Genomic DNA, 17,520 nt, shown 5'->3' with positions numbered 1-17,520 from the left:
CTCTAATCTGTCTCTAATCTATCTCTCCTGTTTCTCCTCTCTGTCTGTCCTCTGTCTCTCCTCTCTCTCTCCTCTGTTTCTCCTCTGTCTCTCCTCTCTGTCTCTCCTCTCTGTCTCTCCTCTGTCTCACCTCTGTCTATAATCTGTCTCTAATCTATCTCTCCTGTATCTCTTCCGTCTCTTCTCTCTGCCTCTCCTCTCTCTCCTCTGTCACTCCTCTCTGTCTCTCCTCTCTCTCCTCTCCTCTGTCTCTCCTCTCTCTCTTCTCTCTGCCTCTCCTCTCTCTCCTCTGTCTCTCCTCTCTCTGCCTCTCCTCTCTCTCCTCTGTCTCTCCTCTGTCTCTCCTCTCTGTCCTCTGTCTCTTCTCTCTGTCTCTCCTCTCTCTCATGTCTCTCCTCTCTCCTCTGTCTCTTCTCTCTGTCTCTCCTCTCTCTCATGTCTCTCCTCTCTCCTCTGTCTCTTCTCTCTGCCTCTCCCCTCTCTCCTCTGTCACTCCTCTCTGTCTCTCCTCTCTCTCCTCTCTCTCCTCTGTCTCTTCTCTCTGTCTGTCGTCTCTGTCTCTCCTCTCTGTCTCTCTAATCTGTCTCTCCTCTGTCTCTCTTCTCTGAATCTCCTCTGTCTATAATCTGTCTCTAATCTATCTCTCCTGTTTCTCCTCTCTGTCTGTCCTCTGTCTCTCCTCTCTCTCTCCTCTGTTTCTCCTCTGTCTCTCCTCTCTGTCTCTCCTCTCTGTCTCTCCTCTCTGTCTCTCCTCTGTCTCACCTCTGTCTATAATCTGTCTCTAATCTATCTCTCCTGTCTCTCTTCCGTCTCTTCTCTCTGCCTCTCCTCTCTGTCTCTCCTCTCTCTCCTCTCCTCTGTCTCTCCTCTCTCTCTTCTCTCTGCCTCTCCTCTCTCTCCTCTGTCTCTCCTCTCTCTGCCTCTCCTCTCTCTCCTCTGTCTCTCCTCTGTCTCTCCTCTGTCTCTCCTCTCTGTCCTCTGTCTCTTCTCTCTGTCTCTCCTCTCTCTCATGTCTCTCCTCTCTCCTCTCTCCTCTGTCTCTCCTCTCTCCTCCTCTGTCTCTTCCCTCTGCCTCTCCCCTCTCTCCCCTGTCACTCCTCTCTGTCTCTCCTCTCTCTCCTCTGTCTCTCCTCTCTGTCTCTCCTCTCTCTCTCCTCTGTCTCTCCTCTCTGTCCTCTCTGTCTCTCCTCTCTCTCTCCTCTGTCTCTTCTCTCTGTCTCTCCTCTCTCTCATCTGTCTCTCCTCTCTCTCTCCTCTGTCTCTTCTCTCTGCCTCTCCCCTCTCTCCTCTGTCACTCCTCTGTCTCTCCTCTCTCTCCTCTGTCTCTCCTCTGTTCTCCTCTCTGTCTCTCCTCACTGTCTCTCCTCTCTCTCTCCTCTGTCTCTTCTCTCTGTCTCTCCTCTCTCTCATCTGTCTCTCCTCTCTCTCTCCTCTGTCTCTTCTCTCTGCCTCTCCCCTCTCTCCTCTGTCACTCCTCTGTCTCTCCTCTCTCTCCTCTCTCTCCTCTGTCTCTCCTCTCTGTTCTCCTCTCTGTCTCTCCTCACTGTCTCTCCTCTCTCTCTCCTCTGTCTCTTCTCTCTGTCTCTCCTCCCTCTCCTCTGGTTCTCCTCTCTGTCTCTCCTCTCTCTCTCTCTCTCTGTCTCTCCTCTCTGTCTCTCCTCTCTCTCTCTCCTCTGTCTCTCCTCTCTGTCTCTCCTCTCTCTCCTCTGTCTCTTCTCTCTGCCTCTCCCCTCTCTCCTCTGTCACTCCTCTCTGCCTCTCCCCTCTCTCCTCTGTCACTCCTCTCTGTCTCTCCCTCTCCTCTGTCTCTCCTCTCTCTCTCTTCTGTCTCTTCTCTCTGCCTCTCCCCTCTCTCCTCTGTCACTCCTCTCTGTCTCTCCTCTCTCTCCTCTGTCTCTCCTCTGTCTCCTCTGTCTCTCCTCTCTGTCCTCTGTCTGTCCTCTCTGTCTCTCCTCTCTCTCTCCTCTGTCTCTTCTCTCTGTCTCTCCTCTCTCTCATCTGTCTCTCCCCTCTCTCCTCTGTCTCTCCTCTCTCTCCTCTGTCTCTCCTCTGTTCTCCTCTCTGTCTCTCCTCACTGTCTCTCCTCTCTCTCTCCTCTGTCTCTTCTCTCTGTCTCTCCTCTCTCTCATCTGTCTCTCCTCTCTCTCTCCTCTGTCTCTTCTCTCTGCCTCTCCCCTCTCTCCTCTGTCACTCCTCTGTCTCTCCTCTCTCTCCTCTCTCTCCTCTGTCTCTCCTCTCTGTTCTCCTCTCTGTCTCTCCTCACTGTCTCTCCTCTCTCTCTCCTCTGTCTCTTCTCTCTGTCTCTCCTCCCTCTCCTCTGGTTCTCCTCTCTGTCTCTCCTCTCTCTCTCTCTCCTCTGTCTCTCCTCTCTGTCTCTCCTCTCTCTCTCTCCTCTGTCTCTCCTCTCTGTCTCTCCTCTCTCTCCTCTGTCTCTTCTCTCTGCCTCTCCCCTCTCTCCTCTGTCACTCCTCTCTGCCTCTCCCCTCTCTCCTCTGTCACTCCTCTCTGTCTCTCCCTCTCCTCTGTCTCTCCTCTCTCTCTCCTCTGTCTCTTCTCTCTGCCTCTCCCCTCTCTCCTCTGTCACTCCTCTCTGTCTCTCCTCTCTCTCCTCTGTCTCTCCTCTGTCTCCTCTGTCTCTCCTCTCTGTCCTCTGTCTGTCCTCTCTGTCTCTCCTCTCTCTCTCCTCTGTCTCTTCTCTCTGTCTCTCCTCTCTCTCATCTGTCTCTCCCCTCTCTCCTCTGTCACTCCTCTCTGTCTCTCCTCTCTCTCCTCTGTCTCTCCTCTCTGTCGCTCCTCTCTGTCTCTCCTCTCTCTCTCCCCTCTGTCTCTCTTCTGTCTCTCCTATGTCTCTCCTCTGCTTTCCTCCTCCATCCTATCCTTCCCTCACTTGCATTTTGTGTAACATTGTACATCTCTCTCCTTGTCCCAGACTCACAGTCATAGTAAACTTATGATCTAAAAAAAGAAAAACCACACGATGAGTGTTCTCCTTTGTTGTCAGTTACTGTCTACTATAGTCAAGGTGTGTGTGTGTGTGTTTGTGTGTGGCCCGGTGAAGGTCACTGAAGAGAGACAGCCTAAGTGGGCTGTGTTAAATGCTGTCAGATGGGAAGGAGGCAGGCCCACAAACACACACAAACACACACACACACAAACATATTTCTAACAGTAGCAGCATACTGGTCTAGCAGTGTATATGGCTAATTAGGTTTGATTAATGCTATTAATGCTACACTAGGTAAGAAGGTTGGGTTGTCGTCTCGTTTAGAATATTGAACTCCTTTACATCTTGTGATTACAGGGTTTTCAATCAGTCACATGATTACAGCTGGATTGGTCTTATAATGCAACTATGCAGTGCTTTATCCTGTTCCAGTGTTCTTTGTCATGAGCTATTTAAATCAAACAAAATGGTGGCATTGGTTGATTAATGAATGTATTGATTTTCTCCCGATTTACTCTTGAGTGTCTCTGCCAGGCGATGACAGCAGTAAGGGTTAGGGTTAATATTGATCAACTGATTGATTGATTAAGTGATGTCTTTCGCTTCCTGTTTCAGTGAACAGAGTATCTGCTAGGCAAGAGCCTCCGTCATGGTGTATGATGATAGGGTTAGGGTTACGGCTCGACAGACCAACCGACAGATCAATTGATTGATTGATTAAATTATGAACTAATATTTTCTCTCTTCCTGTTTCAGTGAGCAGAGTATCTGCCAGGCGCGAGCTTCCGTCATGGTCTATGATGACAGCAGTAAGAAGTGGGTTCCCATCAAGCCAGGCCAGCAGGGCTTCAGCCGCATCAACATCTACCACAACACTAGCAACAACACCTTCCGCGTGGTGGGAGTCAAACTACAGGACCAGCAGGTAGAGGTACACACACACAAACACACACACACACACACACTGATCTGAAATGGCCATGAAGGTAACCATTGACTCTCTCCATCTCTCAACCCCCCCTCCCCCCGTCTCCAGGTGGTAATCAACTATTCCATAGTGAAGGGGTTGAAGTATAACCAGGCCACGCCCACCTTCCACCAGTGGCGTGATGCCCGCCAGGTCTACGGACTCAACTTCGCCAGCAAGGAGGAAGCCACCACCTTCTCCAATGCCATGCTGTTCGCTCTCAATGTCCTCAGCACTCAGGACGGAGGTGAGAGAGAGAGTGTGTGAGGGAGGTGGGGTGTGTGTGGAGTGTGAGTGCGCCTATTGTTTTAATTAGAAATAGGTTACATTTTGACAGCTTGCATTTTGGACAAAGTGTACATTTAAAATAGACTAATAGAGAATTTGCCAGCTTGCAGTTGGCTGATGAGATGTGTTCTCTTTTTAAACGGGAGATAAATCTCATGCAGTTTGAGACTGACAGACGGACCATCGTAGGTCCCCAGAGACGTGATTAACACTACTAATGAAGCCGTTTGGCTCACACACACACACACACACACACACACACACACACACACACACACACACACACACACACACACACACACACACCGGTTAAACCTTATGGGTCTCCCGACACACTGGACCCAGTCAGTCAGTCTCTTTGTGTAATTGGCTGTGAGTCATGTCCAGTGTGTGTGTGTGTGTGTGTGCACATGCGTGTGTGTGTGTGTGTGTGTGTGTTTATGAGTGTGTGCGTGTAAGGGGGGGGGTTCATATGTGTAGCCGCTCTGAGTCAAGCCCTGTGTGTGTCTGTATGTGCACCTCCTTTGGAGGACCAGGGTATTAATAGGTCTTTAACCCCATTAGGGGCGACAGGGTGGAACAACAACAACAGGCAGATTGGGGTGGCCTGAGCAAACATAGACAACATGAGAAAGCCCTATATAAAGTCAATCCAATTCATTATGGCCAGGAGGGAAAGAGGACCTGTCAGGGTAGGTGGGGTCAATTCCATTTCCTTTCGTTCAATCTGAGGTTTGAACAGGTGACACTTACTTTCAATGATTCCGTTTTCCGATTGGAATTTAAATTCACTTCGACTGAATGCACTGATAATCATCCCAGTCATTACAGTAACAGTTGAGTCCTCTCTTCCCAGTCATTACAGTAACCAGGAGTCCTCTCATCGCAGTCATTACTGTAACAGTGGAGTCCTCTCTTCCCAGTCATTACAGTAACAGGGGAGTCCTCTCTTCAAAGTCATTACAATAGCATGGAGTCCTCTCTTCGTAGTCATTTCAGTAACAGTGGAGTCCTCTCTTCGTAGTCATTTTAGTAACAGTGGAGTCCTCTCTTCCCAGTCATTACAGTAACAGTGGAGTCCTCTCTTCCCAGTCATTACAGTAACAGGGGAGTCCTCTCTTCCCAGTCATTACAATAGCAATGGAGTCCTCTCTTCCCAGTCTCTCTATCTCTCTCTCTCTTCACCCAGAGCAGGTTCCTTCAGTCATTACAGTAACAGTGGAGTCCTCTCTTCCCAGTCATTACAGTAGCAATGGAGTCCTCTCTTCCCAGTCTCTCTATCTCTCTCTCTCTTCACCCAGAGCAGGTTCCTTCAGTCATTACAGTAACAGCGGAGTCCTCTCTTCCCAATCATTACAATAGCATGGAGTTCTCTCTTCTGTGTCATTTCAGTAACAGTGGAGTCCTCTCTTCCCAGTCATTACGGTAGCAATGGAGTCCTCTCTTCCCATTCATTACAGTAGCAATGGAGTCCTCTCTTCCCAGTCATTACATTAGCATTGAGTCCGTAACTCCCAGTCATTACAGTAACAGTGGAGTCCTCTCTCCCCAGTCTTTACAATAGCAATGGAGTCCTATATTCCCATTAATTACTGTAGCAATGGAGTCCTCTCTTCCCAGTCATTAAAATAACGGTGGAGTCCTGCTTTAGCAGTATGCTTAGGGTCATTGTCCTGCTGGAAGGTGAACCTCCGTCCCAGTCTCAAATCTTTGGAAGACTGAAACAGGTTTCCCTCAAGAATTTCCCTGTATTTAGCGCCATCCATCATTCCTTCAATTCGGACCAGTTTCCCAGTCCCTGCCGATGAAAAACATCCCCACAGGGATGGTGTTCTTGGGGTGATGAGAGGTGTTGGGTTTGTGCCAGACATAGCGTATTCCTTGATGGCCAAAAAGCTCAATTTTAGTCTCATCTGACCAGAGTACCTTCTTCCATATGTTTGGGGAGTCTCCCAAATGCCTTTTGGAGAACACCAAACGTGTTAGCTTATTTTTTTCTTTAAGCAATGGCTTTTTTCTGTCCACTCCTCCGTAAAGCCCAGCTCTGTGGAGTGTACGGCTTAAAGTGGTCCTATGGACAGATACTCCAATCTCCGCTGTGGAGCTTTGTAGCTCCTTCAGGGTTATCTTTGGTCTCTGTTGCCTCTCTGATTAATGCCCTCCTTGCCTGGTCCGTGAGTTTTGGTGGGTGACCCTCTCTTGGCAGGTTTGTTGTGGTGCCATATTCTTTCCATTTTTTATAATGGATTCAATGGTGCTCCGTGGGATGTTCAAAGTTTCGGATATGTTTTTATAACCCAACCCTGATCTGTACTTCTCCACAACTTTGTCCCTGACCTGTTTGGAGAGCTCCTTGGTCTTCATGGTGCCGCTTGCTCGGTGGTGCCCCTTGCTTAGTGGTGTTGCAGTCTCTGGGGCCTTTCAGAACAGGTGTATATATACTGATATCATGTGACAGATCATGTGACACTTAGATTGCACACAGGTTGACTTTATTTAACTAATTATGTGACTTCTGAAGGTAATTGGTTGCACCAGATCTTATTTAGGGGCTTCATAGCAAAGGGGGTGAATACATATGCACGCACCACTTTTCCGTTATTTATTTGTTCAAATTTTTTGAAACAAGTTATTTTTTTCATTTCACTTCACCAATTTGGATTATTTTGTGTACGTCCATTACATGAAATCCAAATAAAAATCCATTTAAATTACAGGTTGTAATGTAACAAAATAGGAAAAACGCCAAGGGGGATGAATACTTTTGCAAGGCACTGTACAGTAGGATTGGAGTCCTCTCTTCCCAGTCATTACAGTAGAAATGGAGTCCTCTCTTACCAGTCATTACAGTAGCAGTGGAGTCCTCTCTTCCCAGTCATTACAGTAGCATCGAGTCCTCTCTTCCCAGTCATTACATTAGCATTGAGTCCTCTCTTCCCAGTCATTACAGTAACAGTGGAGTCCTCTCTCCCCAGTCATTACAGTAGCAGTGGAGTCCTCTACTCCCAGTCATTGCAGTAGCAATGTAGTCCTCTATTCCCATTAATTACCGTAGCAATGGAGTCCTCTCTTCCCAGTCATTACACTAACGGTGGAGTCCTCTCTTCCCAGTCATTACAGTAGCAGTGGAGTCCTCTCTTCCCAGTCATTTTAGTAACAGTGGGGTCCTCTCTCCCCAGTCATTACAGTAACAATGGAGTCCTCTCTCCCCAGTCATTACAGTAACAATGGAGTCCTCTCTCCCCAGTCATTACAGTAACAATGGAGTGTTCATTTTGTTTTCTCCATCCTCACTCTCCTCTCCTCTTTTAAATAAAATGAGTAATTGAGGAGTTGTCCCCAGGGCCCAGTCTTCGAGTTCTGCTCTTTTCATCTGACTAATAAACACGCACGCACGCGCGCGCACACACACACACAGAGAGGGAGAGAGAGAGCAGCTCTTTCATCTGCCGAATACACACACACACAAAGCAGCTCTTTTGATCTGTCTGATAACACAGACGGGAAACAAAGGGATTCCAGTGACAGGAGATACACCACCACCCTCTTGCTCTCTGTTCTGTCCCCAAGTGTCACAGACCGCACGCACAACTCAAATCACGGAAACAGGTCACACACTGCAAATGGGAAAATCTCAGAGGTCCCCACACACGCACACACACACCACCTGAGGTGACTGCTGCAGAGATCAAATGAACAGTGTGTGTGTGGGTTTTTGCTCAGCTGATGCCATGATGTCAAGGGTTAGACACCCTCTCTTCTGCAGTGCTTGGAGAGGCTTATACACACACACACACACACACACACACACAGACACACACACACAGACACACTCACTACCTCTCTCACGCACATTCACACAACTCACACACACTATGATGAAAACGAAACATGCCAATAGCCTGTTGAAGTGCTGTTGAAGTGCCAGTTCGTTTAAGCTTGTATGAAGTGGCAATATACCACTGACTGAACTGCCAAAGAGCAGATCCTACACTCAATCCTAAATGGACCCCTATCCCCTATGATGAGCTCTAAAATGATTAGATAGGTGTGCTGTAAGTTATATGGTAATAGCCATATTGGTTACACCTATTCAAACCTCTTCGGTCTATACAAGTTGATGGAGTAGGCCGGGGTGTAGGGATTAGGCTTCAGTGTAGTGTCTAGGGTGTAGGTGTTGTTTTGGGTTTGGTCCTGAGCTTCACAGCACCTCAGGAACCTTACCACTCTTCACTATTCCTCACGTCTGCCCCCTGGTGTTCTGGAGGCCGGTTGCACAACCTCCCTGATCTCAATGACCTGTGGTGTTCTGGAGGTCTGGGGCCTCATTTATCAAAGGTGCGTGTGCACAAAAAACAACTCTAAAACTTGCATGCAGCAGTTTTCCCGCAAAGGTTGGTATGTATTCATTTTGAACTTGACGGGAAAGTGTGCGTATCTCCGCGCAAATCTCAGACCATGCGTACGCACAACTTCTAGTGGTTGATCAACTGCATGCAAATCCTAGAATCTCCACGTGTGCCAGTATTTAGTAAGACATTTACGCACAGTTGACAAATGAGGCCCCCTCCCTGATCTCAATGACCCCTGGTGTTCTGGAGGCCTGTTGTAGACAGTCTCCCTGATCTCAATGACCCCTGGTGTTCTGGAGGCCTGTATGTAGCAGTATGATTACTCTGTCTGGCCAGTAGCATTATGTAGCAGTATTGAGACTGTCTGGCCAGTAGCAGAAAGTAGCAGTATGGAGACTCTGTCTGGCCATTAGCAGTATGTAGCGGTATGGATACTCTGTCTGGCCAGTAGCAATATGTAGCAGTATGATTACTCTGTCTGGCCAGTAGGAGTATGTAGCAGTATTGAGACTGTCTAGCCAGTAGCAGTATGTAGCAGGATGGAGACTATGTCTGGCCATTAGCAGTATGTAGCAGTATGGAGAATCTGTCTGGCCAGTATCAGTATGTAGCAGTATGGAGACTCTGTCTGGCCAGTAGTAGTATGTAGCAGTATTGAGACTATGTCTGGCCAGTAGCAGTATGTAGCAGTATGGAGACTCTGTCTGGCCATTAGCAGTATGTAGCAGTATGGATACTCTGTCTGGCCAGTAGCAGTATGTAGCAGTATGGATACTATGTCTGGCCAGTAGCAATATGTAGCAGTATGATTACTCTGTCTGGCCAGTAGTAGTATGTAGCAGTATTGAGACTGTCTGGCCAGTAGCAATATGTAGCAGTATGGAGACTCTGTCCGGCCAGTAGCAGTATGTAGCAGTATTGAGACTCTGTCTGGACAGTAGCAGTAATTAGCAGTATTAAGATTCTGTCTGGCCAGTATAAGTATGAGGCAGTATTGAGACTATGTCTGGCCAGTAGCAGTATGTAGCAGTATTGAGACTCTGTCTGGCCAGTAGCAGTATGAAGCAGTATGGAGACTATGTCTGGCCAGTAGCAGTATATAGCAGTATTGAGACTGTCTGGCCAGTAGCAGTATGTAGCAGTATGGAGACTCTGTCTGGCCATTAGCAGTATCTGGCAGTATGGATACTCTGTCTGGCCAGTAGCAGTATGTAGCAGTATGGATACTATGCCTGGCCAGTAGCAATATGTAGCAGTATGATTACTCTGTCTGGCCAGTAGCAGTATGTAGCAGTATTGAGACTCTGTCTGGCCAGTAGCAGTAATTAGCAGTATTGAGACTCTGTCTGGCCAGTAGCAGTATGTAGCAGTATGGAGACTCTGTCTGGCCAGTAGCAGTATGTAGCAGTATTGAGACTCTGTCTGGCCAGTAGCAGTATGTAGCAGTATGGAGACTCTGTCTGTCCAGTAGCAGTATGTAGCAGTATGGATACTCTGTCTGGCCAGCAGCAGTATGTAGCAGTATGGATACTCTGTCTGGCCAGTAGCAGTATGTAGCAGTATTGAGACTCTGTCTGACCATTAGCAGTATATAGCAGTATGGAGACTCTGTCTGGCCAGTAGCAATATGTAGCAGTATTGAGACTCTGTCTGGCCAGTAGCAGTATGTAGCAGTATGGAGACTCTGTCTGTCCAGTAGCAGTATGTAGCAGTATGTAGCAGTATGTAGACTCTGTCTGGCCAGTAGCAGTATGTAGCAGTATTGAGACTTTATCTGGCCAGTAGCAGTATGAGGCAGTATTGAGACTATGTCTGGCCAGTTTCAGTATGTAGCAATATGGAGACTCTGTCTTGCCAGTATCAGTATGTAGCAGTATGGAGACTCTGTCTGGCCAGTATCAGTATGTAGCAGTATGGAGACTCTGTTTGGCCAGTAGTAGTATGTAGCAGTATTGAGACTCTGTCTGGCCAGTAGCAGTATGTAGAATATGTCTGGCCAGTAGCAGTATGTAGCAGTATTGAGACTCTGTCTGGACAGTAGCAGTAATTAGCAGTATTAAGATTCTGTCTGGCCAGTAGAAGTATGAGGCAGTATTGAGACTATGTCTGGCCAGTAGCAGTATGTAGCAGTATTGAGACTCTGTCTGGCCAGTAGCAGTATGTAGCAGTATTGAGACTCTGTCTGGCCAGTAGCAGTATGTAGCAGTATGGATACTCTTTCTGGCCAGTAGCAGTATGTAGCAGTATTGAGACTCTGTCTGGCCAGTAGCAGTATGTAGCTGTATGAAGACTCTGTCTGGCCAGTGGCAGAATCTAGCAGTATGGATACTCTGTCTGGACATTAGCAGTATGTAGCAATATTGAGACTCTGATGGACAGTAGCAGTATGTAGCAGTATTGAGACTACGTCTGGCCAGTAGCAGTATGTAGCAGTATGGAGATTCTGTCTGGCCAGTAGCAGTATGTAGCGGTATTGAGACTCTGTCTGGCCAGTAGCAGTATGGATACTCTGTCTGGCCAGTAGCAGTATGTAGCAGTATTGAGACTCTGTCTGGCCAGTAGCAGTATGTAGCAGTATGGAGACTCTGTCTGGCCAGTGGCAGTATCTAGCAGTATTGAGACTCTGTCTGGACAGTAGCAGTATGTAGCATTATTGAGACTCTGATGGACAGTAGCAGTATGTAGCAGTATTGAGACTATGTCTGGCCAGTAGCAGTATGTAGCAGTATGGATACTCTGTCTAGCCAGTAGCAGTATGTAGCAGTATTGATATTCTGTCTGGACAGTAGCAGTATGTAGTAGTATTGAGACTCTGTCTGGCCAGTAGTAGTATGTAGCAGTATTAACACTATGTCTGGCCAGTAGCAGTATGTAGCAGTATGGAGACTCTGTCTGGCCAGTAGCAGTAATTAGCAGTATGGTTACTCTGTCTGGCCAGTAGCAGTTGTAGCAGTATTGAGACTCTGTCTGGTCAGTAGCAGTATGTAGCAGTATTGAGACTCTGTCTGGACAGTAGCAGTAATTAGCAGTATGGAGATTCTGTCTGGCCAGTAGCAGTATGAGGCAGTATTGAGACTATGTCTGGCCAGTAGCAGTATGTAGCAGTATGGAGACTCTGTCTGGCCAGTAGCAGTATGTAGCAGTATTGAGACTCTGTCTGGCCAGTAGCAGTATGGATACTCTGTCTGGCCAGTAGCAATATGTAGCAGTATTTAGACTATGTCTGGCCAGTAGCAGTATGTAGCAGTATGGAGACTCTGTCTGGCCATTAGCAGTATGTAGCAGTATGGATACTCTGTCTGGCCAGTAGCAGTATGTAGCAGTATTGAGACTCTGTATGGCCAGTAACAGTATGTAGCAGTATTTAGACTATGTCCGGCCAGTAGCAGTATGTAGCAGTATGGATACTCTGTCTGGCCAGTAGCAGTATGTAGCAGTATGGATACTCTCTCTGTCTGGCCAGTGGCAGAATATAGCAGTAGGGATATTCTGTCTGGACATTAGCAGTATGTAGCAGTATTGAGACTCTGATGGACAGTAGCAGTATGTAGCAGTATTTAGACTATGTCTGGCCATTAGCAGTATGTAGCAGTATGGATTCTCTGTCTGGCCATTAGCAGTATGTAGCAGTATGGATTCTCTGTCTGGCTTTGAGTAGTATGTAGCAGTATGTTTACTCTGTCTGGCCAGTAGCAGTATGTAGCAGTATTGAGACTGTCTGACCAGTAGCATGATGTAGCAGTATGGAAACTCTTTCTGGCCATTAGCAGTATGTAGCAGTATGGATACTCTGTCTGTCCAGTAGTAGAATGTAGCAGTATTGTGACTGTCTGGCCAGTAGCAGTATGTAGCAGTATGGAGACTCTGTCTGGCCAGTAGCAGTATGTAGCAGTATTGAGACTCTGTCTGGCCAGTAGCAGTATGTAGCAGTATTTAGACTCTGATGGACAGTAGCAGTATGTAGCAGTATTTAGACTATGTCTGGCCAGTAGCAGTATGTAGCAGCATGGAGACTCTGTCTGGCCATTAGCAGTATGTAGCAGTATGGATTCTCTGTCTGGCTTTGAGTAGTATGTAGCAGTATGTTTACTCTGTCTGGCCAGTAGCAGTATGTCGCAGTATTGAGACTGTCTGGCCAGTAGCATGATGTAGCAGTATGGAGACTCTTTCTGGCCATTAGCAGTATGTAGCAGTATGGATACTCTGTCTTGCCAGTAGTAGAATGTAGCAGTATTGTGACTGTCTGGCCAGTAGCAGTATGTAGCAGTATGGAGACTCTGTCTGGCCAGTAGCAGTATGTAGCAGTATTGAGACTCTGTCTGGCCAGTAGCAGTATGTAGCAGTATGGATTCTCTGTCTGGCCAGTAGCAGTATGTAGCAGTATGTAGCAGTATGGATACTCTGTCTGGCCAGTAGCAGAATGTAGCAGTATGGATACTCTGTCTGGCCAGTAGCAGTATGTAGCAGTATGTAGCAGTATGGATACTCTGTCTGGCCAGTAGTAGTATGTAGCAGTATGGATACTCAGTCTGGCCAGTAGCATTATGTAGCAGTATGATTACTCTGTCTGGCCAGTAGCAGTATGTAGCTGTATTGATACTGTCTGGCCAGTAGCATGATGTAGCAGTATGGAGACTCTGTCTGGACAGTAGCAGTAATTAGCAGTATTGAGACTCTGTCTGGCCAGTAGCAGTATGAGGCAGTATTGAGACTATGTCTGGCCAGTAGCAGTATGTAGCAGTATGGAGACTCTGTCTGGCCAGTAGCAGTATTGAGACTCTGTCTGGCCAGTAGCAGTATTGAGACTATGTCTGGCCAGTAGCAGTATGAGGCAGTATTGAGACTGTCTGGCCAGTAGCAGTATGTAGCTGTATGGAGACTCTGTCTGGCCATTAGCAGTATGTAGCAGTATTGAGACTATGTCTGGCCAGTAGCAGTATGTAGCAGTATTGAGACTGTCTGGCCAGTAGCAGTATGTAGCTGTATGGAGACTCTGTCTGGCCATTAGCAGTATGTAGCAGTATTGAGACTATGTCTGGCCAGTAGCAGTATGTAGCAGTATTGAGACTGTCTGGCCAGTAGCAGTATGTAGCAGTATGGAGACTCTTTCTGGCCATTAGCAGTATGTAGCAGTATGGATACTCTGTCTTGCCAGTAGTAGAATGTAGCAGTATTGTGACTGTCTGGCCAGTAGCAGTATGTAGCAGTATGGAGACTCTGTCTGGCCAGTAGCAGTATGTAGCAGTATTGAGACTCTGTCTGGCCAGTAGCAGTATGTAGCAGTATTGAGACTCTGTCTGGCCAGTAGCAGTATGTAGCAGTATGGATTCTCTGTCTGGCCAGTAGCAGTATGTAGCAGTATGGATACTCTGTCTGGCCAGTAGCAGTATGTAGCAGTATGTAGCAGTATGGATACTCTGTCTGGCCAGTAGTAGTATGTAGCAGTATGGATACTCAGTCTGGCCAGTAGCAGTATGTAGCAGTATGATTACTCTGTCTGGCCAGTAGCAGTATGTAGCTGTATTGAGACTCTGTCTGGCCAGTAGCAGTATGTAGCAGTATTGAGACTCTGTCTGGCCAGTAGCAGTATGTAGCAGTATCGATTCTCTGTCTGGCCAGTAGCAGTATGTAGCAGTATGTAGCAGTATGGATACTCTGTCTGGCCAGTAGCAGAATGTAGCAGTATGGATACTCTGTCTGGCCAGTAGCAGTATGTAGCAGTATGTAGCAGTATGGATACTCTGTCTGGCCAGTAGTAGTATGTAGCAGTATGGATACTCAGTCTGGCCAGTAGCAGTATGTAGCAGTATGATTACTCTGTCTGGCCAGTAGCAGTATGTAGCTGTATTGAGACTGTCTGGCCAGTAGCATGTTGTAGCAGTATGGAGACTCTGTCTGGACAGTAGCAGTAATTAGCAGTATTGAGACTCTGTCTGGCCAGTAGCAGTATGAGGCAGTATTGAGACTATGTCTGGCCAGTAGCAGTATGTAGCAGTATGGAGACTGTCTGGCCAGTAGCATTATGTAGCAGCATAATGGCCGGAGATTTTTGAGTCAGGTCCCTTTGTTGTTGTGTGTTATTTTTTAACAGTGGCTATAACTGGACCAACCAAAGCAATCAACATCCTCTTTGACCTGTCACTGGTTGCTATGGAGACACTTCCGACAGTAGTGAACAACAGAAGAGATTGTAGTGCACAACTCGTGTCAAACACCACGCCTCGAGGGCCACAATGTCTGTGTGATGATCCTGTCTGTAGCTTTGGTTCAGGCCCACCACATTACCAGTCAAACTGGTACCACTCTCCTCTGTTGATAACTGTGACCCCCTCTCTCTTTTTGTAAAGTCCCACAGGCAGTGCTTGGGCTATGTAACAGGAGTATGTCTGTGTGACGTAAGAGAGAGTGAGTGACAGCTGTGATGCAGGTGGGAGTGGTCTACCTGAGCCTCACCTGTCAGGTGGATAAGAGTAGCTGTCATTATACCTCTATCATTCTCTCCCCCCCCTCTCTCTCTCTCTCTCTCTCTCTCTCTCTCTCTGCTTCTCTCTCTCTCTCGCTCTCTCGCTCTGTGTCTGGCTGGCACCAACATAAACAATCAAATCAACCATACAAAGAATGGTAACCAATATCTCTGTCTTTTCTTCCTTTCCCTCCTTCCCTCCTTCCCTCCTTCCCTCCTTCCCTCCCTCCTTCCCTCCCAGGCCCAGCAGTCCAGCGCCAAGTCCAGAATGGGCCCACTACAGACGAGATGGAGGTGCAGAGAGCAAGGTAAGGCATCGAGGTCATCACCCAACATCCACACAACATTCACACAACATTTTCCAGAGAGAGTATCACTGTGGATGTCAGCATGGCAAAGACATGAAAGACATCAGACACAACATCCACTGAACTTCCCTGAAATAATTCCCAACGAGAGGATTAAATCATTAATAACACTGTGTTGTCTGTGTGAGTCTGTCAGCATAGACTGTACGATATAGAGTGGTCTGTCTGTCACGCAGGAGTCAGTCAGCTATCAGGCAGCAGCGCCCCTGTCCACATGACCCCCATCTGTCCTCATCAAGCTTTTATTCCTCTCCTACCTCTGTTCTCGCTCTCTCTGTCTCCTTACAGGATTAACAGACAGGAGGACGAGAGGGAGAGTAGCAGAGAGAGAGAGAGAGAGAGAGAGAGAGAGAGAGAGAGAGAGAGAGAGAGAGAGAGAGAGAGAGAGAGAGAGAGAGAGAGAGAGAGAGAGAGAGAGAGAGAGAGAGAGAGAGAGAGAGAGAGAGAGAGAGAGAGAGAGAGAGAGAGAGAGAGAGAGAGAGAGAGAGAGAGAGAGAGAGAGAGAGAGAGAGAGAGAGAGGAATGATAGAGAGGAATGATAGAGGTATAATGACAGCTAAACATGGGAAGTACTAAGCCATGGTGGGCAGATTGTGGAGAATAGATGTTAATATCAGATTTATGCTCCAGGACTTTTAGACTCTTCAGAGAGGTACAGTAACTCAAGCTGTTTCTGCAATCTATCTCTATCTCTAGGCCCTCAGGGAATTACAGGACCAGCCAGCCTTTATAACCTGAGCTATTTCTGCTCCGCTTATCGTTTCATCTCAACTCCAAATGCCAAAGCAGAACAGAACAAATATGATTGTAATGTGCGTGTGTGTGTGTGTGTTTGTGTGTGTGTGTGTGTGTGGAGCCTCCTCCAGTGGTAACAGTCAGTATAACAGAGTGTATCTCCCAGGCCTGTGGCTGCTGGGTCAGCACATCTTCTCTCCAACAAGACACACAGCTGGAAAATTCCACATCCTCTCTGTGCTCTCTCTCTCTCTTTCTCGCTCTCTCTCGCTCCGCCCAGAGCTCTGACATATGCTTCTCACATCAGAGGGGGAGAAGGGAAGAGAGGGAGGGAGGGAGGGAGGGAGAGAGGGAGAGATAGAGAAAGAGTAAGAGGGGGTAAAGGAGGAGAGAGCGGGAGAAGGAGAAAGGGAAGCCTGCAGCATAGTGAACAGCAGGGAGAGGATCTATCTTGTCATGGAAGTTCATATGTAGCACTACTTGTCCATGTACTGTACATAAGCAGACATCAATTCAGGCTACTTATACCACATGCCATCATTTTACCAGACCTTGGACAGCGGGAGACCTGGAGGGTTGGAGGACTGGAGAACTGTAGAGCTGTAGGATTGTAGGGCTGGGGAACTGGAGGGTTGGAGGGTTGGAGGGCTGGGGGACTGGAAGGTTGGAGGGTTGTAGGGCTGGGGGACTGGAGGGTTGGAGGGTTGGAGGGCTGGGGGACTGGAAGGTTGGAGGGTTGTAGGGCTGGGGAACTGGAGGGTTGGAGGGTTGGAGGGCTGGGGGACTGGAAGGTTGGAGGGTTGTAGGGCTGGGGGACTGGAGGGTTGGAGGGTTGGAGGGCTGGGGGACTGGAAGGTTGGAGGGTTGTAGGGCTGGGGGACTGGAAGGTTGGAGGGTTGTAGGGCTGGGGGACTGGAGGTTTGGAGGGTTGGAGGGCTGGGGGACTGGAGGGTTGGAGGGTTGTAGGGCTGGGGGACTGGAGGGTTGGAGGGTTTGAGAACTGGAGGGTTGTAGGGCTGTATGACTGGAGGACTGGAGGGTTGTAGGGCTGGAGGACTGGAGGGCTGGAGGGTTGGAGGGTTTGAGAACTGGAGGGTTGTAGGGCTGTATGACTGGAGGACTGGAGGGCTGGAGGGTTGGAGGGTTTGAGAACTGGAGGGTTGGAGGGCTGGAGGGTTGGAGGGCTGGAGAACTGGAGGGTTGGAGGGCTATAGGCTGGCTGACTGTGGTATATACTTATACAATTGAAATACTGTTGTCTGTGCTATGACAGTCGTATAATGGAGGTGGGCTGATTGACTGACTGACTGACTGTGTGTCTCTCCAGACAGGTTATGGAGCAGCAGCAGTTGCAGGCACACATGGAGAGGGAACGACGATCCTCGAACCCAGGTGAGGAAACG

At 48.0% G+C, this 17,520-nt stretch overlaps 1 protein-coding gene across 4 annotated transcripts in view; it reads left to right on the top strand.

Moving 5' to 3' along the window:
• Positions 1-3,702: 3,702 nt before the first annotated feature.
• The window catches only part of LOC121548689 (ena/VASP-like protein), a 29,962-nt gene continuing 16,144 nt past the window's right edge, over positions 3,703-17,520 (top strand). For 2 of the 4 annotated variants that reach the window (XM_045210068.1, XM_045210067.1), the window contains exons 1-4: positions 3,703-3,869; positions 3,981-4,158; positions 15,256-15,322; positions 17,445-17,509. In XM_045210068.1, coding sequence (XP_045066003.1) covers positions 3,735-3,869; positions 3,981-4,158; positions 15,256-15,322; positions 17,445-17,509 — 445 coding nt within the window. In that variant the 5' untranslated portion in view covers positions 3,703-3,734. Of the gene's footprint in view, positions 3,876-3,980; positions 4,159-15,255; positions 15,323-17,444; positions 17,510-17,520 lie in introns of all 4 variants that reach the window. The other 2 variants (XM_045210066.1, XM_045210065.1) reach the window with 1 other exon arrangement.

Source organism: Coregonus clupeaformis, chromosome 33 (assembly GCF_020615455.1).
Source record: "Coregonus clupeaformis isolate EN_2021a chromosome 33, ASM2061545v1, whole genome shotgun sequence".
Classification (NCBI taxonomy): Eukaryota; Metazoa; Chordata; class Actinopteri; order Salmoniformes; family Salmonidae; genus Coregonus; species Coregonus clupeaformis.
Note: the sequence above shows the minus strand (reverse complement) of the source record. Positions and strands in the feature narration are given on the sequence as shown.